Source organism: Onychostoma macrolepis, chromosome 23 (assembly GCF_012432095.1).
Source record: "Onychostoma macrolepis isolate SWU-2019 chromosome 23, ASM1243209v1, whole genome shotgun sequence".
In the NCBI taxonomy this organism is placed as follows: domain Eukaryota; kingdom Metazoa; phylum Chordata; class Actinopteri; order Cypriniformes; family Cyprinidae; genus Onychostoma; species Onychostoma macrolepis.
The window spans coordinates 14680121-14707061 of record NC_081177.1 but is presented as its reverse complement, the minus strand read 5'-3'; the positions used below and the strand labels follow the sequence as shown (position 1 = coordinate 14707061).

At 35.7% G+C, this 26941-nt stretch overlaps 1 protein-coding gene across 1 annotated transcript in view; it reads right to left on the bottom strand.

The window, feature by feature from the left end:
• Positions 1–26941, bottom strand: part of lrp1ab (low density lipoprotein receptor-related protein 1Ab) — a 130764-nt gene that overhangs the window by 90863 nt on the left and 12960 nt on the right. The window contains exons 2-3 of the mRNA XM_058762889.1: positions 18497–18619; positions 3010–3147 (exon numbers count right to left, since the gene is read on the bottom strand). Coding sequence (XP_058618872.1) covers positions 3010–3147; positions 18497–18619 — 261 coding nt within the window. The remainder of the gene's footprint in view (positions 1–3009; positions 3148–18496; positions 18620–26941) is intronic.

The window sequence follows — 26941 nt, the reverse complement described above, 5'->3', positions numbered from 1 at the left end:
ACTTTTGTGGACACAGGAGTTTCAAACACAGACCTTGGCATGACTGTCAATAAGTATGATAACTCCGTCTAAAAGACAGTCGGAGCTCACAATACAAATATCTTCTGCTGGAAGAGATTCTACTAGCAATGAAACAAGTAAAATAAAAAAATACTATAAGGGGGTTTTCACACTTGGTCCTTTTCAGGGGTGTGAGCGCGGTTCGCATGATTTTTGGCCCATATGTGAACAGTCCAAATGATCTCAGACCCCTCAGAAGCGAACCGAACAAATTCACAAAATCAAGGGCTCACTTGATTTTTCCATTTGCGAATTCCGATGTAGTCTGGCTATCAGATGTCTCCGTAAAAATTAGCTGTTCATAGTGGCGGCTGCTTCTGGCAGACCTCTACAAATTATTCGTTCACAACGTACACTCGTTTATTTTAATTTCAACTGCTTGTCCGCTTCCAAACTGTGTAAGAGAGACGTGGCTGTGTGCCTCGCCAGCTTAAACTTTTGGGTTTTTTTTTATATACGAGCATGCACATCCCAACGGGGGTTAAACTACACTCTCTTTAGCGTTTATTGTTACCTGTCAAAAACACCCATGGTTCACATAAACAGTTGGTTTTGTCTCAATCAAATGTAAACATCTGGGAAAGAAATCGCATGTGTGTGTATCAACTGATCTGTGCATTATTGTAGTTCTAGTACAGCAGCCTAATGAGAATCAGTAGAATCTATATTGTTCATACGATTAATAATACGCATTTTATTTTATTTTTTCATTTGATTAGTACATTTCTTAATTAAATGCTGCATTTAAAGGATACCTGTACTGTACCTGGAAAAATTTAAAGCAGTTTATTATATTTTATTTGTCCAATTTATTTATTTTTTTCTATCTCAATGTCAGCATGCCTTTTCCGCGGGTTCTTAAAGTGTCTTAAATTTAATTGTATCAAATTTAAGGTCATAAAAAGTACAATGGGGACGGAAAGACAATTGCCATATAGGTTAATGTAATGATTAAAATGAAAAAGGCTATGATTTCATTGGATAAATGAGCAATGCATGTTTCAAAGTCTAACTTTATGCAGTTCTGAAAGCACCAGCCATTAAACCATTAATATAATTGATACATTTGATTTTTGACACTTTTCTTAAAAATGGTTTGAAATTTGAAAGGCTGAAATTTTATTTCATTTTATTTATATTTAAAATGGCTGTGTGTGTGTGTGTATATAATATATATTAAAAAAAAAAAAAAAAATTATATATATATATATATATTTATATATATATATATATATATATATATATATATATATATATATATATATATATATATATATACATATATATACACACACACACACACACATGTATATATAGCCATTTTATTTTACCACAGACATTGCCCCACCCCACTCATAAGGCATTAATTTTATCTGTGCAGGTTTTTAAAAAATCTTACATTTGAGCTTAAAAATCCTGCAGAATAATCCTGTGCTATAAAATAAACACGATTACATAAACAAGAAAAACAATTCAAAATAAATATTACAAAAGGTGTACGAAACTTAGATTTTTGTGCAAAAGATAAAAATATTCCAGTTTTGGAGGCCATAATTCAGCCATCAAACACTGAATTTGACTACAGTAGATACAAAAAGCAACAGTCTGAACACAAAGAGGTCTGAGGCACCATTACTGCTTAAGTGGACCAAAAAAGGATCTGAGTCCTCTTTCAGGAACTGCGATAGTGTGAACAAAGAAAACTGGGTCCTTTTTCACTTGGTCCACCTCTTGGTCCACTTTAAGGGGTCTGGGTTCGGTTCTTTTAAAGAGGACTCAAGTGTGAAAACACCCTAAAGAAATGTATCATGGTTTCCATGAAAATACTAAGCAGCACAACTGTTTTGAAAACTATTCTCAAGTAATGGCATAAAATTGAATTAAAATATTTTGATTGAACTGTCAAAGACAACATTAGACAGCATTTGCAAACCATAAACTCATGTAAACCCAAGTACTGTAACATTTTCATATGGAAACGTAGAGTGGGACTGGATATGATCAACTAGGATTTGTGAAAAGTGTACAAATGAGGGTATTTTTCTCCACCCACCCAAACAAAAGGAAAAAAAAAAAATTAATCATTAATCATTAATTGATAATAATAAGAAATGTTTCTTGAGCAGCAAATCATCGTATTAAAATAATTAAAATGATGTAACACTGAAAACTGGAGTAATGCCTGCCAATTTGGCTTTGCTAATCACAGGAATAAATTATATTTTGAAATATATTAAAATAGAAAATAATATTTCACAATGGAATATAAAATGTAAAACAATATATTATAATATTACATATAATTTTAAATAATATTATTAAATTATATATTATTATATAATTCCACCATATTGTAAATAATGCTTCCAAAATTAACTAAAAGGCTGCAATACACTATGTGACTTTGGCCAAGATTTACATTCTGGAAGAGTCAAAACTAGTTTCCTAAAGTCAGAGCTAGTCAACAGATTTTTGCATGTCGGAGTTGACTAAAAATTGCATAGTGTATGATGGGCACAGACTCTGATTTGTTAACTTTGGACTATGATCACATCCAGTAGAAGGATTAATGTATTGAAGCAAAGTTTTTCCTCTGCAAGCATATGCAAAGTCATCAATACCTAGTGTTTTAAAATCTTAAGGTTTTTATAGTCCTCTAGTGTATTTCAGCCTAAAGCCACAACCATTTTGACAAAAGATCATCTGTGTCATACATTTGTGTTAGATATGACACCTATACTTATGTATTTGACAGAACAGGACTGAAAAGTAAATCATTAAGCCTGCAAGTCATAAAAAGACTTTCACAGTCAACAACTGAAAGATTGTTTGAGTGAAGAACATACACACAGGTCCGATTGGGATGGTGATGACAAAAAAAGACTTGATGAAAAATAAGTAAGTTCAGCCTCCGGTTCATGATCAGACTGCATTCTGCAAGCACATTACCTCGACAGTGCGGACCCTCGTCACGTCCATCCGTGCAGTCCGGGACGCCGTCACAAAGCTTGCTCAGGTGAATGCACACATCTGTTCCTCGACACTCAAACTCATTGGGAGGGCACTGTGACACCTGGGTGTGATGGCCTGCAAAGGTACACAGCAAACAAACACAAGTTAACACACTGCAATGATACAAAGAGATGCAGCTCCATTCAACAGCTAGTTTAACAAGTCATGTCTATTTCTTTTAGAACGTTAACAAAGTTAACACTTGAGTGACGCAACACATGATAATTTGCACACTACAGTGACAACAGCCTCATAATGTTTAGAGAGTGAGAGCATGTGGATTTGAGTTTCAGACCATTTGGTTTAAATGTCTATTGCATCCTTATTACAGTTTTCACCAGCTGTAAAATGTTTTCGATTGGTGCATTTGGTTTCAAATTAGTTTTATGTTACTATTATTTATATACTATTATATTTTGAATTTTATTTTTATATTTTCAGTTTTAGTAATTTTGTTATATGCTTTTGTGACTTCAACTTCTTATATTTTAGACGGTTGCCAAGTTCGAGTTTAAAGTGTTCCATCTAATATTTATTTCAATTTTCTTTTATAGTTTTACTTCAAGTGTCCATTATACATTATATTTACAGTCTCAGTAACATAATCCAGAAGTTAGAAGAGTAAAAGTCAAATGCAGGCCAAACCAAAAGTAAACTAAGACACTACAAACCCCTGGTCTCCAGAATAGTTCAATAAAACACACACTCACAAGTTAAAATTGAGGACTAGAACAAAGAACTGTTGTCTTTTGTTCAAAAATCTTATTGGTAAGACTATAACTTTCTCTCTCGGCTCAAGAAAAAACAAAAAGTGAACATAAACCATTTAGAGCATCGCTATTGGCTGGAGCCGTTATCCCTCCATGCGGCCCACACGGCAAAGCAAATTGTTTGTCTTGGATATTTTTCTTCCACCTCCTCTTTCTTTCTTTCCTTCCCTCCACCTCTACTCATAACATCTGCTGACCCATTTTAGAAAAACACAAAAAAGGAGGGGGATTTCACCTCCCATATAGAAGTGAAGCAGTCTTTTAGCCGGGTTAACGCCGCTCGCATTGCACCACGCGACTGCTTCTGAAGGTCCATTAGGTTTTTCTGCTCTCTTAATAGCACATATGTGAGTATCTTCTGGGACAGAAATGAAGGGGCCAACGTGCTTATTTGGTTCATTAAAGCTTGGCAAAAACAGACTGGAAAAAATGTTTCTGTGGGAGGCCCCAACAGAGCTTTAATTTTATACCAAGGGCAACATTATAGCTCCGTTCCAAAACCTAGTGAGCTGCCCATGTAGGAAGCATGTAGAATGTTCAAAATCAATTACGAGGTTCTACCTCAGCCATAGAAGGCAACTACCTATGTAGGCAGCTCAGCAGTTTTTGGAACAGACCCATAAATTAACTTCCATTTTAGCTCAAAATGTGTTCTTAAGCAACGGCGTAAAAGCTGAATGAAAATATTTTGATTGAACTGTCAAAGACAACATTAAACAGCATTTGCAAACCATAAACTCACGTAAACTCAGTACTGTAACATTTTCATATGGAAACATTAATTGTTGAGATAAATTAGAGTGGGCCTGGATATGATCCATTGGGATTTGACTGGATTTGTGAAAAGTGCGCAAATGAGGGTATTTTTCTCCACCCACCCTAACAAGGGAAAAAAGGCTAGCACATTTTGAAGAAACATTATAACGAACATTGTTAAATCTTGACACAGGAATAGGCCTATCTATCCATAACAGTACAATGATTTTGTACTTATGCAACTCCAAAAGATCACAATGAATACTTCCATTACTGTGATGAAGCAACACCAACAAATTCTGGATCCAAACAGCCCCCATCTTTCCAAACCAGGACATTTAAAATCAGGAAGGAACGTTGTGTACTTCCTCTTCTCTAGCTTCATATTTATAATGTTTCTGATTTATATCACATGACAACATCCATCTATCATCTGTTATGAGGGGAGTTAAACCAGTTTCAGAGATTTACAAAGCTTTACATAGACCAGAGGTCAGTAACCTGGGAAACTGAAAGAAATTAATCTTAAGTTGTATTTATTAAATGTACATTTGCTGCAGAAAATTCAAGGTTGATATGCAAAGTCCTTGCATCCGCATGACTTCAGACTTCCTCTAATCCTTCCTCATGGTTACATAGTCTATTTGTTATGTGAAGTGAATGTAAGCCAAACACCCACTGGACAAGTAAACTGATACACAAGTATCCAGTGGGTCATGCAGTGCCACACAGATGCACAAGTTTTCGCATTGCTGCAAGACATCTTTTTAAAAATTCTGCTCTTTTGAAATTTCTATTCATCAAAGAATGCTGAAAAAAAAAAAAAGTATCACAGTTTCCACAAAAATATTAAGCACTGATAATAATAAGAAAGATTTCTTAAGCACCAAATCAGAATATTAGATTGATTTCTGAAGGATTCTGTGGCACTGAAGAAAATTCCGCTTTTTTCATCACAGGAAAAAAATTAATTTTAATATATATTCAAATATAAAACAGCTATTTTAAATTGTACTAATATTTTGAAATATTACTGTATTTTTGTTCAAATAAATGCAGCCTTGGTGAGCATAAGAGACTCCTTTCAAAAAAAATTCTGACCCTTTCTCCACCTCTGTTTTATATTGAAGCTTTGAGGTTCCTCTAAGGGTTTGCTGGCAGGGTAACAATTCAAGCAAAGCCTAAATCCAGCTCTTCAAGTTCAAACGTCTCTTCAGCCAGTGCTACCCTTCCGAAAAACCAACCTAAAAGATTCTGTGACTAGTGTGAGAAGAGACCAGTCTGAACAAAACTCACCAACTAATTCTAATTCTGCTTAAATACAACTACTAATTCCAAAATGTGCCCAGAAAGTTTCATAAAATGGAAAAGAAAGCAATAAAGGGTGATTCTGGCATGCAAAAAGCAGTTTTGCGAAGAAGGAAAACACACAGGGGGAGCAGACAGACGGATGTTTCACAATGAGTGTGTGTGAGAGAATTGGGGGCAGATCTCTGTGATCTTGGAGTGAACTGGGAAGTCGTTGGCCGTTTGCTAACAGGAGCTCTCTCATACAGGCGACGACTGCTTCCTTCCTGCACGGTCACTGACACCCTGAAGCACATGCACTAAACACAACAGAGCGGGGGGGGAAAAAACAAAAGAGAAAGGAGGAAGGGGAAATAGAGAGCACACAGAGTGGACATCCACAGTTATAGTGATATTATTAGAGAAAACAAACACTTTAAAATAACTAATCTAACCATCTAACATTTCAAAGAACACATTTAAATAAATAATGTAATGTCGAAAAAAAGAAATCAATTCAAAAATATTTCAGCATCACTTTGTTGTATGTGTTGTTATTGTGTTCCTTTGTTAACTTCGTTTTTAATTTATACTTGTATTAACAGTAGGCTACAATTAGTTACATTATAGTACTTTATCACAATGTTCAAAATAAGTGAAACTTCCAGATGAATTATGGCAAAGAGAAAGCACTTAAGTTTTAATTAACTGAAAATAATGTAAATGCAAAAAATTGTAAAGCTATATTTAAAAAAAAAATAGGAAAAACATGATCCACGCTAAAATAAAAAAATAAAAATATAAATTAATGCAAAATATTTTAAAGGTACTATATTTTAAATAAAAAATAAATCTAAAATTAATTCAAAATATTTTAAAGGTACTATATTTTAAATACAAAATAAATCTAAAATTAATTCAAAATATTTTAAAAGGTACTATATTTTATGAAAAAAGCAAGTCAATCAATAAATCATAATGGTCCTATGTTTTAAGAAAAAAGTAATTAAACTAAATAAACAAATAAATAACATACATAAAAAAATATAAGTGTCTTATATTTTAAGAACAAAAAGGCAAGTAAATTAATTAATTGCATACAAATAAATAAATAAATAAATATTTTTATAAAAAAAAAAAAATATGTAACCAAAAGTATTTCCCCCCTTTTTGCCAACAAATTTTGTTTATCACGAAGTCCACATTGTCATGGCTGGGGAATATGACTTTGAGTGAACCTGGGTTCATGCTGTCAAGACGAGCTGTACTTAAGCACTTGAGCGGAGCCACAGGGAGTCTAAATACTATGCAAGCAGACTGTATATGTGTGTCTAAACTCATCTTAACCTATCCTTACCCCTAGTTACATAATGACCTCCCATTTGGCTTTCCTGTTGTGCTTTTGTTAATTGTGTGTGTGAGTAAGATGCACTGCTTCCTCCCCCACTTAAAGGGTTTGTTTCTGTCCCTCAGTCTCATTCATGAACACACCCAGCATCCTGACAGGCCCGTAATAATGTCTGCCTGCACTGGCTCCAGCGCTAACGTCCAACACTTCTTTGGCCTGTGCATATTACAAGCATTTTTCACGTCATGTAAAATAAATGCTACAAGATTCAAGAAGCATGTATGTGTATTATTTTAAAATACATAAATCATGGTCTAAGGCTTAATTACATTACAAAACAACCTCACTAAGCATTAAAATAATCTGAATTATTTATTAAATAATCTGAATCTATTTATTCCTCCTTCCATCGCTTCTTGTTCCGCATGCTCGCCAAAAAGCTTGAAAGCAGAGCAAATTGTTCTTTAAACAAATTGTCCTTGACCTTCCGTTATCTTCACAGCCACACTGGACTCTATTTTTGACACTTAATTTTATGCTGTGTTTGACCAGCTGATCCAGGGTCAGCGATGACACGCCATTAACCCAGCGTCCTTGCAAACCTTCTGTTCTCTGTTCCCAATAACAGATGAATCGGGTCAGGCTCTGATCTCGGTTTCTGCTGTCCAGAATACTCATTATACTCATTAGCTACCAAGGTCATCCCTCAACCGACCTCACATAGTTCATCCCTAAACTTCCATTCATTCACATATTCTGCTGTTACACTATTGCTTCTTCATTCATGAATTTCAGCTCCCTTCTTTCAGCTTCCCTCACTAAATTACCAGAGATTGCATAAAAAAAAATAAAGAGTATGGTTGCTCTGTGAAATTTCAATGCAAAGTCCAGTCAATCTAGTAGATCGTAAATATTCAAGTTGGTCATATGAATTTGCCACTTGGAGCAACAAAAACCTGCTTGGTTTGAATGTGACTTCTGTGTGAGCAGTGCTTTTTACATCTCTGCTCTATTGAGAAGAGACAATGTACCTTTCATTTCAGAAATTTTGCTGTGACTCCACCTTAAGGAGAATAAATAAATAAATAAATAGATACTGATAAATTAACTATTTATCAGAACAAACATTTATGTGAATAGACCTTGGTTTGTTAAGACACCAGACTTGTGGGCATATAATCTTAAAGATAATATAAATGCTAAAACATAAACCTTAATCATTTTATTACTCGCAGGCAAGATAAATGTTAAAGTTTAACAATAAAAGACATCACTATAATGTTTTTGTGCTTTACAATACCTTCTTTGTTTTCCAGAAATTTAAGAGAATGCAAACATAAAATATTCCACAAAATGTCCACATACACTTGTTGTATTGTTTTGTATTAACTTTTAATTTATTTACTCTTTTTTATTTCAATTCAGTGACTCACTAAATATTCTAAAATAAAAAATTATATATAATTATATATAAATAAATATATAAATATATAAATATATAAATATATATATATATATATATATATATATATATATATATATATATATATATATATATATATATATATATATATATATAAATAAATAAATATATATATATATTTTTTTTTTTTTTTTTTTTTATAATAGATAATTCTGCCTATTATCTCCCAATCAGTGAAAAAAAATAGTTATCCATCTTTCACCTTTTCCTGCAGGTCACATGCCTTGATGACCTTTCCTCAATTCAAGCAATCGCTGTAAATGACATGGACCGATATCAGTCTCCTCAGGGATGGCTGTGGATTGCAACAGCCTTACAAAAGTGCAAATTACACTGAATAATCACTCCTCCTCCTCCTCCTCCTCCTCCTCACCCATTCAATCAAAGAGTCTAAAACAGCATCTGAATGTAAAAAGACAGCATTTACATATACACTCAAATGCATGCGGCCCCACGCCGAGTGCTCTCGTTTCCCCAGAGCTTTCTGGAACAAGACTATTTACCAATACATTTGGTTCAGTTGGTGTCTTCTTTATAATAATTAAAAACACACACTCTTCTTCCAAGAACTAAACCTACCCCACACAGATGAAAGTTTTCCCTGCACAAAAGCATGTGTGTACACATCTGGTCCTGTTTGCCGCCCTGACCACAGTCATGCTGGCCATAAAAGCATTGTGTGATATTCAACACACTGAAAAAAATACAACATTCTTATCGTAAATGGAATTAAATAAACAAAATAAATAAATGAAAACAGAAATTCCTAATGAAAACCATATCCTCCCGCAGAATGCAAAACGATTAGCTGAAAGAACTTGTAATGGGTACCCTATTTGGTGCCCGAGTAACAATCCCACATTTCGTGAATTACAGTAATTTTGACAGTAAAACGCTGTAAAAATGCTATGGTAAAAATCCGTTATCAGTAAATTCCCTTAATCTGTAAGGTCAAAAACTGCAATAATTCTAATAATGGGACATTTCACTATTAAATCTACAGTTTTGGAAATGAAAAAAACAAATTCATCTTAAATAAAACGGACATTTCCAGAATTCTGTATGTGACAGCTCACATATGATGTTTTTTCACTGAAATACAAGGTCTCTTCTTAATTTTGTCTAATCAGTTATGTAAATTATGGTTTTGTGTTACATCTTATCTGGCTAAATTAATGTTTATTGTGTTATTTTATATGTAGTGTATGATGGTGTTTTGTACTTGTGTGTATTTCACCATGCACCTTCTATATATCGGTATTTAACTGGAAAAGCTACTTGTGATGAACTTCAAACTTCATGTTTCTCTTTACCACCTGTTTTTAAGGTGGTTGTCAGTATATTATAAAGGTTAAAAAAAAAAAAAAGATTTTAGTATTTTGGTATAATATGGTAAAGTTCTGGCAACAACAGCTGCCATTTTTACTGAAAACTTCCCTGATTTTTTACAATGTAAGTAAATATGACATAAAAAATTTACTGTTCAGTGACAGAATGGCATTTGCATCAGGGAAACGCCTATGTTGCCTAAACATGCTGTCTAGGTAGGTGGCTCTCAAAGGGTTTGGAAGACATCTGAAATGTAAAATTAAAGGCAAAGAAACAGAAACAAATTCACAGAGAAGCCGCAAATCAGAGAGGAGAGAAGAACAAAACTGGAAAAATGTCACAAAGAGAATTTGATATCTCATTTTGCGTATTTGAGTCCGCCTGGGAAAGATGAGTCAGGTGAGCACCACGGGTGTGCAGAGTGATGCCCTGACACAGCCAGACTGTGAGTCTGTCTTTACCTCTGGAGGGTAATTGCAGCTTAGGTAAGACACCTGGGAACAGTGCAATTAAGACACAAGACTAAATGAAAAAGCGGCATGACTCACTACGATATACTTCTAAGGCTGGCTCAGTATAATGTGCTTACACATACTAAGGATGGGCACCAGTACTCGCATATGGAAGTGCCAATTATCAAACAAGAAAATGCAATAATTGAGCTGACCTGTTTATAAAAATATTTCGTTTCACACTAATAAACTAAAACAATTTAAAATCACACACACGCCAAAAAGGAGGCTCTTTTTTAATTTTGTAATTACCAGGGTCTAAAAAGATATATACACTCATTGCCAAAAATATCGGCACCCTTGGTAAATATGATCAAAGGCGGCTGTGAAAATTAATCTGTATTGTTAATCCTTTTGATCTTTTATTTAAAAAAATTCACAAAAATCTAACCTTTCATTGGATAATAAGAATTTAAAATGGGGGGAAATATCATTTTGAAATAAATGTTTTTCTCAAATACACATTGGACACAATTATTGGCACCCCTAGAGATTCTTATGAGTAAACTATCTCTGAAGTATATTCCCATTCATATTCACAATTGAGCAATCCAGGGTGATTATGAACGTGAAATTATCCAGCCATGGCTTCCTGTTTCACAGAAATATAAATAGGAGGGAAAACAAAGCCCAAATTCCCTTAATCATCCATCACAATGAGAAAAACCAAAGAATATATTTCTGATGTGCAGCAAAAGATAATTGAGCTTCACAAATTAGTGAAGTGGCTTTAAGAAAAGAGCAGTGAAAATTCCCATTTCCACCATCAGGACAATAATTAAGAATTTCCAATCAAAATAAAATGTTACGAAACTGCCTGGAAGAGGACGTGTGTCTATATCGTCCTAATGCACGGTGAGGAGGAGAATTTGAGTGGCTAAAGACTCTCCAAGGACCACAGTTGGAGAATTGCAGAAAATAGTTGAGTCTCAGGGTCAGAAAACCATAAAAAAAAAAATTGTCAAACAGCACCTATATCACCACATGTTGTTTGGGAGGGTTTCAAGAAAAATTCTCCTAGCTCATCCAAAAACAAACTCCAGCATATTCAGTTATCAGACACGACTGGAACTTCAAATGGGACTGGCTTCTATGGTCAGATGAAAAAAAAAAAAAAAAAAAGAGCTTTTTAGCAGCAAAAACTCAAGATGGGTTTGGTGAACACAGGGATAAAAAGTACCCCATGTGTACAATGAAATATACCACTGTATTTTTGATGTTGTGGGCCTATATTTCTGCTGGAGGTCCTGAACGGCATGATGGCATCATGGATTCTATCAAATACCAACAGATTTAAAAAATCAATAAGTGACTGACTCTGTTAGAAATCTTATAGTGGGCCATGTTTGGATCTTCCAACCATACAATAATCCAAACACAAACCTCAAAAACAACACAAAAATGAGCACTGAGCACAAAACCAAGCTTCTGCTGGCCATTCCAGTCCTCTGGCCTGAACCCTATAGAAATTGAGTGGGGTGAACTGAAGAGAAGCAGCACCAACATGGAGCTGGGAATCTAAAGTGGTCTGGATGAAGGAATGGTCTCTGATCTCGTCAGGTGTTTTCTAACCTCATCAGGCATTATAGGAGAACATTTAGAGCTGTTAAACTGGCAAATGGAGGTTTCAAAAAGTATTGAATAAAAGGGTGCCGTTAATTGTGGCCAATGTGTATTAGAGAAAAACATTTATTTCATAATGATATTTCCCTCAATTTTAAATTCTTATTATCCAATGAAAGATTAGATTTTTGTGAATTTTTTAAATAAAAGATCCAAAGGATCAACAATACAGATTAATTTTCACAGCCTTCTTTGATCATATTTACCAAGGGTGCCGATATTTTTGGCAATGAGTGTATATATTTATTTAAAGCTGCAGTCCGTAACTTTTTTGGGTTAAAAATGATCCGAAATCAATATTTGAGCAAGTACATAACCAGCCAGTGTTCAAAACTATCGCCTTACTTTAGCCCGATTCACAACGGTTAGCTTATAATAATGTTTTGTAATTTCAGTGGTACGGGTAGGTTTGCGGGAAATTCGAGCATGGCACTGCGTCATTACTTCACATCTGTAAATATAAAGAAGTTGTCCCGGCTAGTAGGCTATCACATGTGAGGATCCTGCAGGTGGCGGATCGTTTATAGCCTTTTCTCACAGCAGCTAGAATAATTAATGTCAGTTTGATGGCGGATTGTAATCCAGAAAGGGTTTTTATGGTTTATGAAACACATGTGAATGAAATTAAATTATATTCCAGTTTTAAATGCGTTTCTGATTACAGATAGCCTGGGATTACACAAGATTTGTATTTTAAAGACAACCAGTTCGAAGGGAGCATTGTTTGCTTTTTGGGTTAAAAGAATCTCTCAATATGAAATTCGAATGGTATGACAATTAGATATTAGACTGTACAGAAATTGAAATCTACACGCTAATACACACTATACTCATTGTCACGCAATGCTGATGTTGTTATTAATAATTTGAGAATAAAGTATAACAACAACAACAACAATAATAATATGCACGGTTAGATGTGATATGAATTAACCGATCGTTAGATTTAATTACCATTGGTAGCATGATTTATTGTAATGCTTTTTTCCTCAGTTGGTCAGAACAAACATGGCAGACTTGTTACTTGTTCAGATGGCAATATACGGTGAAAATTCTTATTTGGGTCATATATTCCAAGACATAGGCTAGAATCTATGATTGCGAAGTACAGTAAACATCCACACCAGTGCGTGACTGACTGCCACACATTCACCTCAAAACATTAGATTCATCTGCGCTGGAGCAGTGCTGGAGCACGACCCCACGCACAGAAGTTAATTCCGCACAGAGCTGCAATTCCAGGTTTTCAAACAGAGATGGCGACAAAGAGGCAAAACTTACAGACTGCAGCTCTAAATTCATACACTACCAATCAAAACATCAGAATAATTTATTCTGTAAATAAGTAAATACGTTTTTTGTGCTTTTTTCAAAAGCAGTCTCTTATGCTCATCAATGCTTCATTTACATTATCAAAAACATAATAAAAAGTAAAAGTGAAAAATTACAATAATTTCAAATAGGGCTAACTGATTTTATATGAATACATTTTAAAAATGTCACAAAAGTGTTACATGATCCTTCAGAAATCACTAACATACTGATTTGGTGCTCAAGAAACATTTCTTATTATCAATGTTGAAATCAGTTGTGCTGCTTAATATTTTTAATTATTAAGCAGCAAAAACTGTCTTCGCAACACTAACAATAAAAATAAGAATCATTAATAACTGAGCACCAAATCAGCATGTTAGAATGATTTCTGAAGGATCATGTGACACTGTGATGATGCTGAAAATTCAGCTTTGCCATCATAGAATTAAATAAACATTTTAAAATACATTCAAATAATATTATTTCACAATATTAACTTTTTACTGTACATTTAATCAAAAAATTGAAAATTCCAAACGTTTGACCAGTAGTGTATTTAATAAATTTAAATGAAATATTTTGAATATTTAAATGATACTAGCAATAATAACAATAATCCTTTTAAAATGCATTGTAATTAAAATTAAAAATGAATAATTTATTACTACTACTACTACTACTACTACTACTACTACTACTACTACTACTACTACTACTACTACTACTACTACTACTACTACTACTACTACTACTACTACTACTACTACTACTACTACTACTACTACTACTACTACTACTACTACTACACATAATATTATTAAAATAAAAAAATATTTTAACAGTGTCAAGTAATTGAGCAGACAAAATGACCATCCTCAATACACACTAATAAATCAATTCTACACACAAGCATTACCTTCAGATTTAGAGATGATGCAAGTTGACTTTTACTATAGGTGCATTAGAAATTGTGATAGATAACGTTGCCATACCCTTCTCAATCTTCTTTCTTTATTGAAGGAGAGAGAGAACAGGAGAAAGAGAGTTCCTCAGTGCTCTTGTTTCTTATCTCAGTGCTTTTCTAATGATATACTGACCTACTTAAAGATATAAACAAGCCCTATACTGGGCGCCAGGTTTGCTGAAATCTCTGATTTACACCCAGAGAGAGAGTGAGTAGGAAACAAAAGAGAGAGAAAGAAAAGGAGGGCAAGATTTATTTGTTCTGGCAGCATGGCACTGGTGGGAACTCAGTTTGTTAGTTAGAAATTAACCTGAACTAGAGAGATGAAGCAGAACAACCTTCAAACACACAGCACACCTTTGTAACATAACAAGACAAGTCTCAACTGAACCCTGAGCAAGAGCCACCAGACTTGGGTCTGAATGAGTGTGTTTGTGTTTCAAAACCAGAAGAATTGATAAACAGGTTTCTGCAACCCATCTCGTTTCATCTCTTCAATCACTTCAATGCCGTTACATCTGGCAGACACCGCCTAGTGACTTCACAAAGACTCTAATAACAAAATGACAGTTAAGACCAGGATTAGACGTGTCACCAATGCTAAAATTTACATACATTCTCATTTGACATGCTGACAGCCGGTACAGGCCTTTCTCTTGAATTTAAAGTGTTGGAAACAGCTTTAACAAAGAGGATTAAGTGTGTAATGTGTGTAATTGGCAGAAACAGATCATGATAAATCAGAAGGTCAGAACTTCCGTCTAATGAAAAGCCCCTTTGTGTGTTCAGCCAAACTACATTAGTGGCATTGAAATTATATTAGTAGCGCATTTTGAGAGACAGATGGTGGGATCGCAGCAGAAAGTTTATTTGCGGGCGGAAAATTCTTTGATGTTTACGTGCTTTGAGCACCTTGTTCTCAAGCACCCGGGAGCTACTCTGTGTAAGACGTCCAAACGATGGGCCATTTATTTGGAGCAGTCCTGTGTGAATTTCTCATCGTAGTCCATAAACCACAGGTGCTCAAACAATTGAACTGAAATTCATTTACCATGATATTTACATGGTACTCAATGGTATATCAGTAGTGTATTGTTCTGTCTAAGGTTGATGTTTTGCTGATATATGATACCTTTTAAGTACTGTACTGTAAATGTGGTTTCTTGGTATGGACACTGGTAACACCATGGTCACTCAGGAATACCAAGGTTTTTAAGCATGGAAATGATTTAGTACCATAGTATATACAAATGTACCAGGGTATTATCATTAGATAGATACCATGACTGAGCCATGGTAAAATTACAGAGAAGGTGTGCATTTCTGTAATTCATTTAGCAGAGGCTGGATTAAATTAACATAAAAGTACCATGGTAATACCATGTTTTTGGACATGGCATTACTGAAGTTTCATGGTTTCTGAAATAACTTTAGTGTCTAAAATATGGCATATGGATTACAGTGGCACCATCTCCAGTACTACTTCAGTCCCACAGTAAATATCACGGTATTACCAAGCAATGCACCAAAATTTCACCAACTGGAAATATTCAGTCAAAATATCAAAAAAGAGGAAATTTTGATTTTGGCCAAAATAGTTTCGGAGGGCCAAAATCATTAGTCAAAATATCAAGGGTGGCTTGTTACCAAAGAACCTTACTATGGTTTCATTTACCACTTGAGAAAAAACTGAAATCACCATAACCAGCAATTACTCAAATTTAATTACTGAAACTTTATTTTTAGTTTTTACCTTAATGTAAAAAGTTCAGTATTAGTACTAGTATTACCATAACATCCCTGCTGAAAAAAACAATAGAACCCTGCCCAAAACACAATAGAAAATGTAATGGATTTAATGGTTATAATGGGAATTGTATTGGTTTTAATGGAAACTATAATGGTGTCTACTGGCATGTGATGGATTCTATTGGTGGGATGTTAAATCCTATTGGAAAAATGCCCAAAACACACTACAAAAAGGAATTTTGTAATGTTTTACTGGAAAAAGCTAAGTATTTTAATGGAAACCATTGGAATTTCTGTGATGGTTTCTATTGGTCTTCTATTGTTTTTTTTAGCAGGGATACCATGGCGTGTCTGCCACAGTACTTTTTGTAAGAAGCGTGAGGGGGGAAAAAACAAAACATGAAAAGTCAAAAGGAAAACGAGAGCTTAAAAAAAGAAAAAGAAAGAAGCCCAAAATTTCCGCCAATAAATTAGTGTAATATAGAAAGGGTAAATGAAGAAAACCTTTAGATTAATGTAGAAACACAGACTAGTGTACATAGCAAAGAACGCATGTTTGCAGTTTGTTTGTCAGCCTGAGAGGATGAAAAGGCGGCTGCAATTACAGCACAGAAGGTCATATGTAAACACTTTACTGTCCAGCAGGAGAACAGACAGAGCTAGTTAAGCACTACCCAAATGCTGACGGTGGAACCATCATGGCCGCCTGCTGTGAGGGTGTCTGGCTTGTGTGACAGATGTGAAGTGAGGTGTGGTACGACCGGCATTAGGTCTGCTTGTGCGTAAACATTTAGGAGCAGGTCAGTGTTAAAAAGAGCCAGGCTCCTGTTTTTTTCACGTTTGAGATGAGCTCACACACACACACACATCACTTGGCTGGACAGGACTGTGTGCAGTCACCCAGACTAAACAGAGCAGTTTAATTAGTGCCATCGCTCAGAAGAGACACACAGAGTGTCCTTCAAACTGTGTACTGCAGTCTGTGTCTGTCTTCAACCCCCATGTGCTCTAGGCTCTACTTAACACTACGCATACATTTAGGTCAATGCACAGCTCGATCAATGGTTAGATTAGTTAGGTACATGTAATGAGGAAAGGTCAAGGGTACTCAGAAGTGACAGCAATCAATCAATCATGGAAATTTCAACTTCTAAACATTTCACAATGACCAAAATTAGAAATGTGTATCTGTTCCATATCAATTATGAGATATTGGATATTTAATATAAGCAGTCATCTAATGTTTCCTTAAATTTAGTCTTTAAGAACACTAAACACTTAAATTAAATCTTTAGCAAATCTAAAAATGAATATCCATTTTTCATACCACATGTGTGACCCTGGACCACAATACCAGTCTTAAGTCGCTGGGGTATATTTGTAGCAAAAGCCACATTGTATGGGTCAAAATTATTGATTTTTCTTTTATGCCAAAAATCATTAGGATATTAAGTAAAGATCTTGTTCCACGAAGATATTTTGTAAATTTCCTACTGTAAATATATCAAAACTTCATTTTTGATTAGTAATATGCATTGCTAAGAACTTCATTTGGACACCTTTAAAGGCAATTTTCGGAATATTTAGATTTTTTTGCACCCTCAGATTCCAGATTTTCAAATAGTTGTATCTCGGCCAAATATTGTCCGATCCTAACAAACCATGCACCAATGGAAAGATTATTTATTCAGCTTTCAGATGATATATAAATTTCAGTTTTGAAAAATTGACCCTTATGACTGGTTTTGTGGTCCAGGTTCACATATAATAATATTTTGATGCCTAAATTCACATGTAGTATTTAAAACTATTGTTTTAGTTTTTTGTATTTTATTTTTAAAATAATTTAAACCAAACAGTACAGAATTTTAATATTGGCCATTAATTGGTTAATGGCCATAGCAAGAATAAAATTATCAGTATCGGCCTGAATTTAAATATGCGTGCATTCATAATTCAAATGCAGTGAGAAACATCCCATTTTTAAATTTAGTGATTGTTTGCTGCATTAATTTCAGCACTACATTGCAATTTGTGCAAACAATGTACATGGGGGCTTTCAGTTCAGGGCAGCAACAGCTGGACGTGTCCTTTTTTTCAGAAACAACAAGACTGGCGTGCAACACATACAGATCTCGAGATAAATTTTAAAGCTATTTTTAACTTGTAGACACACAAAACTACTTGAGACTTTATCTGGCTTCAGTTTATAAAGTCAAAACATTTTAGCTCTGCTTATCATATCTTTATGCCACGATGACACATCTGATGAGATACTGGTTTACTCACAGATATCTGCGGCTTCATCAGAGCCGTCGGGACAGTCTTTCTCTCCATCACAGCGCCAGCCTTTGGAGATGCAAGTCACCTGGTCTTTGCACACAAATTGCTTCGGACTGCATGTCTTCGGGGCTGAAACAGAGAAATAAATTGTAAGTGTCAGACCAATTACTTTAACAATATTTGGTCATTCTGAGGTTCTCACTTACAACTTGATTCAAGTGTTTGAGTAAATACTACATAAAACATGAGGAATTATTTAAATTTTAGCAGTTTCTCACACCTAAAATACGAAATCTATTTAAACCTAGACAATAAATCCTAAAAATATAAAAAGTTTATTACTTTCAAAATCCTAAAAATAAGAAATGCCATGACATAAAATGAATAAGCAATACACAAAATATTGTGTTAGACATAATGAACTTTAAAAATGTGTGAAAATAGCAGTGGGCTCAGACTTTTGTACCTAATATATACTTTTGTATCTTATATTTTCAAAAATCTGTCATCATCCAGCATCCTGTCTAGATATCAGCCACTGAACAACCCATGTTGGTCAACCACTAAATGCTTCAGCAATAATAAGTCAAATTTTTGTTGAGGGGAACATCTAGATGTGCCACTTATGAAATAAGCAAATACTTTAGTGACCGGCAACTTTGACAGGACAAAACGTTTAGAAGAAAAACTTTGTGGATGTGGTCACAGACATTGCTGAAACTACCATTCCTCAAGCCAATGATAGATGGTTTTTACACAGAAACACATCTGGGTCATGCCAAGTTCACAACTGTGCTTTATATTCCAAGACAACTCATTCTGCTGTAATATTATTAACCCACTTATTTCAATATAGGTTGCTGTTATGTTTGTTTATTTCCCAAGTGCTGCCCACAAACAGTGGTTTTCTTTTGCCCTTTATAACCTGAGAGATGTTTTCTCTCAACACATGGACAGAGGTCTTTTCATTACCGGCGGTAGGGCGAAGTATGCGTCAGTTCAGTCTAACTCCGGGGAGAGCTCGGCAATCAGAGGAGTATTTTTGCTCAGTCAGTCTGATGAGATTGTTGAGGTAAACCGCAGGACCGCCTCAGGACTGTGGGTAATCTGGCCCTGCCCCACTGCTGACACTGGTCCACTCAGCCAGAAGTCAGAGATCCTCAGCAAAACCGCTGCTGTAATTAAACCATTCTCAGTCTGTCCGTCCCACAGTAAAACACTGCAGCTACAATACCTTCTGTGGGTGCGGCCCACTAGCATATACAACTGACCACAGGCCTTTTCAAAATACGATACGCAGACAAAAACGGCTAAATGGAAAGATTTTAGAACAATCATCCTTACAATTCTTACATGTGTTTTAAGCTAAGGCAAACACACTTGCAGCAAAACGTGACCATGAAGAGGGATATCATGGCTTATGGGCATACTTTTTGATTTTAATCAGTCATTGTTTTGCCAAACCAGTACAATGACTAGTGGTTGTACACTTTATCTCAAGCAGTAGTTAAGTACAGAAGAGGACAGCGGTAACTATCTGATTGTGATTCTCTGCAGGACTTTCCCTCTCTACTCTGCACACTTGGCAGGAGGAGAGGTGTTTTGGGAAAAGGGAACCAGGGGAAAAGCTGCAAGGGGGAGAGGATGTGACTGCAATCACAAGAGAGACGGGGATGTGCATGTGTCACGTTTCTGTACATTTTTGAAAGTGATGAGAAAGCTCGGTCCCATCACTTCTCAAACTGTCTCCAAATACTGTTGTTTGATGTAAGATGATATCCCCATGGACATGACAGAGGATAATAGAGGCAAAGTGGGAGAGATTATGAAGAATATAGTGAAATGTGGATATCGGAATACTCTTGTTTTTAGCTTTGTTCCAAAACATACTGAGCTAAAGCAGTTTCCTAATTCGGAAGTAAGTCAGCCCATTCTCTGACTTCAGTAGAGTTTGAAGTTAGCATGTTGCTAAGCTAGCAGTGATACTTTAATACACAAAAAAACCAAACATAAATATTAGGTAAAATGGCCTAACATAAATTGGATTGAAAAATTTGTACTAATACTTTTCAGTACTGAATAAAACCACTAGAGTTAGGTCCATATATATTTGGACACTGACACAATTTTCATAATTTTGGCTCTGTATGCCACCAAAATAGAATTAAAATGAAAGAATCAAGATGAAATGGAAGTGAAGACTTCAAGGGATTGACCAAAAATATAACAAAATGCTCAGGAATTACAAACATTTTTATACACAGCCCCTCATTTTCAGGGGTTCAAATGTACTTGGACAAATAAATATAATCATAAATAAAATGTTCATTTTTAATATTTTGTTGAGAATCCTTTGCAGGCAATGACTGCCTTAAGTCTGGAATTCATGGACATCAACAGAAACCAAAAAAAAAAAAATGCTTTTCCAGAAATCTAGTCTGGCCTTGTTTGCACCTTGTGGTGACCCCTCTGTATTTGCTCTCGTGAAGTCTTCTCTTGATTGTAGACTTTGACAGTGACACTCCTACCTCCTGGAGAGTGTTCTTCTCTTGGCTGGATGTTGTGAAAGGGTTTTTCTTTACCATGGAAAGGATCCTCCAATCATCTACCATCGTTGTCCTCCATGGACGTCCAGGCCTTTTTATGTTGGCTGAGCTCACCAGTGCTTTCTTTTTTCCTCAGAATGTCCCAAACTGTTGATTTGGCCACTCCTAATGTTCCTGCCATCTCTCTGATGGATTTGTTTTGTTTTTGAAGCCTAACAATTGTCTGTTTCACTTGTATGGATAGATCCTTTGACCGCATGATGTGGGTTCACAGCAACAGCTTCCAAATGCAAATGGCACACTTAGAATCAACTCCAGACCTTTTACCTGCTTAACCGATGTAGAAATAATGAAGGAATAGCCCACATCTGTCCATGAAATGGCTTTTGAGTCAACTGTCCAATTACTTATGGTCCCTTGAAAAAAGGGGGAGGTACATTTTAAAGGCCTGTAATTCCTTAACCTTTCCTCCAATTGTGATGAGAATACCCTCAAATTAAAGCTCAGAGTGTGCAATTTAAAGTGCCTGGATTATGCCATTTTTAAGGCTCCTAATATTTTGTTTTGGGAGTGTCCTACAATAGGTTTACATGCAGATAAAATTACATGGAGATAAAACGCTTTTGTTTTCTCATAATATGCATTTAAAGTCACCTCATTTTCCAGCGATTCTCAAACGATTCATTCGAAGCAGTTCTAAGATTCAGTCTCTCTAAACCCCTCCTTTCCGTGAGCCTACTCTGCTCTGATTGGTCAGATGGCCCAGTCTGTTGTGATTGGTCTACCGCATACAGCGTGTCAGAAATGATAGGCCCATTGCTATAGTTCTGTATTTTGAATGCTCGATGGAAATATAAGCATCTATTATTTATCATACTTACAGGGGGTCAACTTTGCAGATCATTTACATTCACATACAGCTACATTACACACTGCATGAAAGGCAATATTGGAAATGGCATAATAGGGGCACTTTAAGTTATATAACTGCAGTTACATAACTGTGACTTGAATGTGTTTTGGTCAGCAGCTAAAATAATAAAAATTGTGCCTGTGTCCAAATATATATGGACCCAACTATATATATCTCACTCATATTTCTTTTGACTTCGTCGACTATTTTGGATGGGCATTTACACAGGACAAGTTCTAGCATTCAAGTACAGCTAGATTGAGTACAAAGTATGGCTTAAGGAAACATTTAACACCAGTCTAGCTAATACTTGCATACAATAACTAGAAAAATGGACGCAAGAAAGAGTTGTGTGAACAATTGCCAAAAAGATCTTCAACGAAACTAGCTAGACTACACACAAAACAAGTACTTAAAACCTTGCTTTGAGTTCTCCTTTAGGACCGCTCCCAAGATCCAATAAACACAAAGCATGTCAACATCCAAGACTTTTTATCTCTTCCCAAACAAGCTCACAGAACTAGGATTTGTTCCAGTGCACCAGTTAAGTTCTCAGAGATCCGGTCAGCAGTATTAGGGGGATGATAGATACAAAGTGGAAAGTGCATATAAAACTTTACAAGCCCCAAATAGGCGCTCAGGAGAGGAGAAGGACTACACAAGAGAGCGCTTCTAAAATATGGAGAACAGTTGGCAATGGAGACATGTAGATCCAGTAGGTTATATGTACATTCACCCATCACAGACAATTATCTCTAAACAGTTCAATATTATCAAAGGGATAGTTCACTCAAAAATGAAAATTATTTCCTTATACAACACCATGTTGTTCCAAACAAAGACATTTGTTCATCTTCGGAATACATTTTTGATGAAATCTGAGCGCTTTCTGACCTGCACAGACAGCAACGCAACTGACACATTCAAGACCCAAAAAGGTAGTAAGGACATCGTTAAAATAGTCCATATGACATCAGTGGTTTGGCTGTAATTTTACAAAGCTACAAGAATACTTTTTGTGCACAAAGAAAACTAAAATAATTACTTTATTCAACAACTTCTTTTCTTCTGTGTTAGTTTTCGATGCACCTTCACGACAGTACCACAACATATGCGTTGCATTCCTCTGCTTGTAAACAAGACACAGCACATCTGGGTGTTCTATGTCAGAACATCAGAAAGCTCTCAGATTTCATCAAAAATATCTTAATTAGATATATAAATCATTTTTGGGCGAACTAACCCTTTAATGAAACTAAAGAAAAAAAGGAGGGAATATTAAACTAGAAAAAAAAATAATTAAAACTAAATTACAATACCACCTAAATTAATTTGTGGATTTTTTTGAAACCTTTGTAACTCATCAGTATTAAACACAGAAATGCAAATAGATAACAATAATACTAGACTGTGCTGAGAAATGTACCAGCAGTGAACATTTAAATGATACCAGCTTTAACTTTGGCAGGCCATACTAAATCTATTCAAAAGTAAAAACTACAAATATTGGGAGATAAATTCATCAATCAGTACTTTTTCTCATGACACCAAAATCCTACCATTAAAGTGTCCAATCACTGTTAGTTGATGGTTGATAACCATCAACAGCAATAAGTGAAAAGTGTTAGAGGACAACATGTTGAACACTGTTACTGACTCTGCGTTCCTAAATCTTACAACCAGACGAGGGCATTGTCAGCACTCAGGCCACCGACATAAAAAAGCGACAATAAAAACATTCAGCATCTAAGTTTAACACACGATCACACAGCGGCAGCGAGCGACCATGAGGAGGAGAGCCTGTGACTCTAATTGGAGGTTTTGGGGTCGTTGGGGGGAACCAAGTACACAGGCAACTTTTCCCACAGAGCTTGCCTTCATTCAAAGCACACAAATATTTCAGACAGAGATGTGGATTGTTAATTCAGAGCTGTTTTTTTCCAAACGCACAGCCAAACTACTGACAAGTTTTTGAAGGTGCAAATCAAGGGGGACTGTTAATCATTTCAGAGCATCTGAGTCTATGGTGGGGAATCAAGAAGGCCTTTATTTGTCCCTCTGGGCCTGCACCCAACTGCAAACATCAGGAGCATCCCAAAAAGGTGCACCAGCCAGGACTCCTCACGCTAAGCAACCCAACATCACACTGCACTCATTCGAAATACCACAATCCCACTATAACAAATGCTGTTTCCAAACAGGGCTGGGAGACGTCCAGAAGGCCGGCCAATGCGGAAGAAACTTCCGTCTCATTCATTTGTGCTTTGTCTTGGGGAACAAAAAAGCGACAGGAGTGTTTTACATGCAGGCACCTTCACAGGTTAAAAACATTGATCTTTTCTCTGAATTCTGGCTGAGGCAGTTTAACCAATTTACAAGTTTGTCCTCAGATGTTAATTTTCTAGGACAAATCTGAGTTGAGCTTGGCGCTGCAGAATGGGGCCAGTTTCTAATGAGGTGAAATTCCAAAGAAATGAGGCTAAAAACCAATCATTCATACATCACCGTCGTTTTTTAAAAAAATTTCCCGTACCCTCCAGGCTGACAGTTGGGTGGAATGTACACTGTAATTTTCCACAACAACTTAGAACGGATCTGCTTTACAGACAGTATAGTGAGGAAAAACACTGAATGGAAGTGGAAAAGGAACCGCCATGCTTTATCAAATAGCAACATGTATCCATGTGCACAATGTAATATATTGCTGCTTTGGCGCTGTAATCACAATATCAAACTTACGATTGTGAACATACTCCTGGTTCATCCCATAACATTACTCACAATAAACTTCGGCACACCCTACTTTAAGCCAAGATTCATCTCTTTGTTTATCTCTTGTCTTCGCTTGGACTTTAGTTGCCTTTGTAAATTTTGGTATTTTGGGGTATTTACACCAAAGGCACCAAAATGTGCAAATGCATTTAATAGTTACATTTAACATTTGACCACTGAATACCTGGAATGTGAGACTATACCTTCACAGGTCTTTTGGAAAGCATTATCAGATTGGAAAATATTTGTGGCCTACAACCTCAGGAACATCAGGGCCTGCACTCAGGGAATGAAAAAAATAAAAAATAAACAGAATGACTAACCCTTCAACTTTATTTGCTTATTGTGGTTTGTCTGTAAACCTCAAAGCTGACTTTGATTAGTCTAAAAGTCTAAAAGTATAATATAATAATATAGTATAATTTAAAAAAATAATACGTTAATAGCCTAAATTAGTCTCAAAGTTCACAAGCAGATCATCTGGAGATTACAATAGTACAATATATTTTCTGTAAAAAAAAAATAGAGATATTGAAAAGTATTAGTAAGAATGAGCCAACAACAAACTAGTTGACTAATTTATCTAGATATTTTTTCTTAAATTACGTAATATTTTATTTTATAAATAAAATTTGATTTTATTTATCTTTTCTAACCCCACTTGCCCATCATGGGTGTAAGATGCCATGTTAAGTTAAAAACACCCCCCTAAAAAAATAAATAATACATAAATAAATTAAATTAAATTGTTCTTTGTCCTCCTATTTTTCAAAGAATGAATGAGTCATTTAAACACCACAAAGAAATGCATCCATTTTGGTCACACAAACCCACAACCAGCTGAAATATTCAGACTTTCCTTAAAGGGATAATTCACCCAAACATGACAATTCTCACTTCCTTTCTTCTGTGGAACAACTGAAAATATTTATAAAGAACGCTGGGAACCAAACAAAAGAAGTGAAAGTGAGCAAATGATGATCATTTTTGGGTAAACTATCCCGTTAAGACAATTAGTCAAATTAGTCAAACCCATTGACTAGCTAGTTTGCACATTCCTTATCAGATCACTTCAAAGTTGATCCAAGCTGAAAGGAGGGAAGACAATTTTAAGTTGTGGGTGGCAAGTGATAAAAAGGGAGGGAAACCACAGTGGACACAGACAGGAAAAGGGAGAAAGACCTCCTGGGTTCGTCTCATCTGGGGTTCCTGGTCCGAGCCAGCTGCTGTTACCTTTCTATATTTCTATGCCGTGGCGGCAGTGAGGCCAGCTGTGAGAAGTGTGACCCACTTTCAGCCCCTCAGTCTCAACTTCCCCCTCACAGCGCACCGCCCCTCCAAATCAGCTCCAGGCCTCGGCCACACATTCCAGCACCTTTTAATTGATTTCATCTGCAGACTCGTCCTCTGTGAGGATATGGGCTCGTAAAAGACTCGAGTTCTCGGGTTTAACTCGGGTCTTTGGAGCCCACAATGGAATTTTGGAACAGAGAGTTGAGATTTTTGTTCAAATGACAAACATATCAGGGTGGTTCTTATTACAGCGCAGAAAATTTCTGGAAGTTTCACCAAACTCTCTGTTATGCATTATCAGGGAGATTCTTGAAGGTCCTGTTTGTAATTACAAGTTGTAGGCTAAAATACAGAGAAAACAAGCAAAATGAGAGAGCAAAAAATGACAGACAGAAAGAAAACGAGAGATCAGAGGCAAGGCTGGTTCTCATCAACTTGCACTGTTCTCCTCCCTTTAGGAATGTCCGTCTGCCTCACAGACCTGCAGGTGACAGTGAAAGCTAAACACAGGGTGTAAATTACGCTATCAAAGTCCAATTTCTAAATAAAATCAGGCTAAGCAACTCCTCAAAGGAGTAAACAGTCATCTGAAAGTAAAAATTAAAGCAACCCATCAAGGGCCGTTCGCACTGACAGTGAACAAACATATTTTCATAACAGACGATTGGAGGCAACATGCGTGACTGTTGGTGATTTGATGTTAGTATGCCTAATGATGCAAATGACAATGTAGTGTACATCCGTCTCTGCACAAACAAAAATATGTATTAAATCAAATTTGCATAATACCTTTCAAAAGTTTAAAGTCAGTTAGATTTTTTAGGAAATTAATATTTTTTAGCAATGACACATTCAACTGAAAGTGGTGGGAGTGAAGACATTTGTGGTGCTGCAAAATATTGTGTTTCTTTTTTTACTTTCTATCCA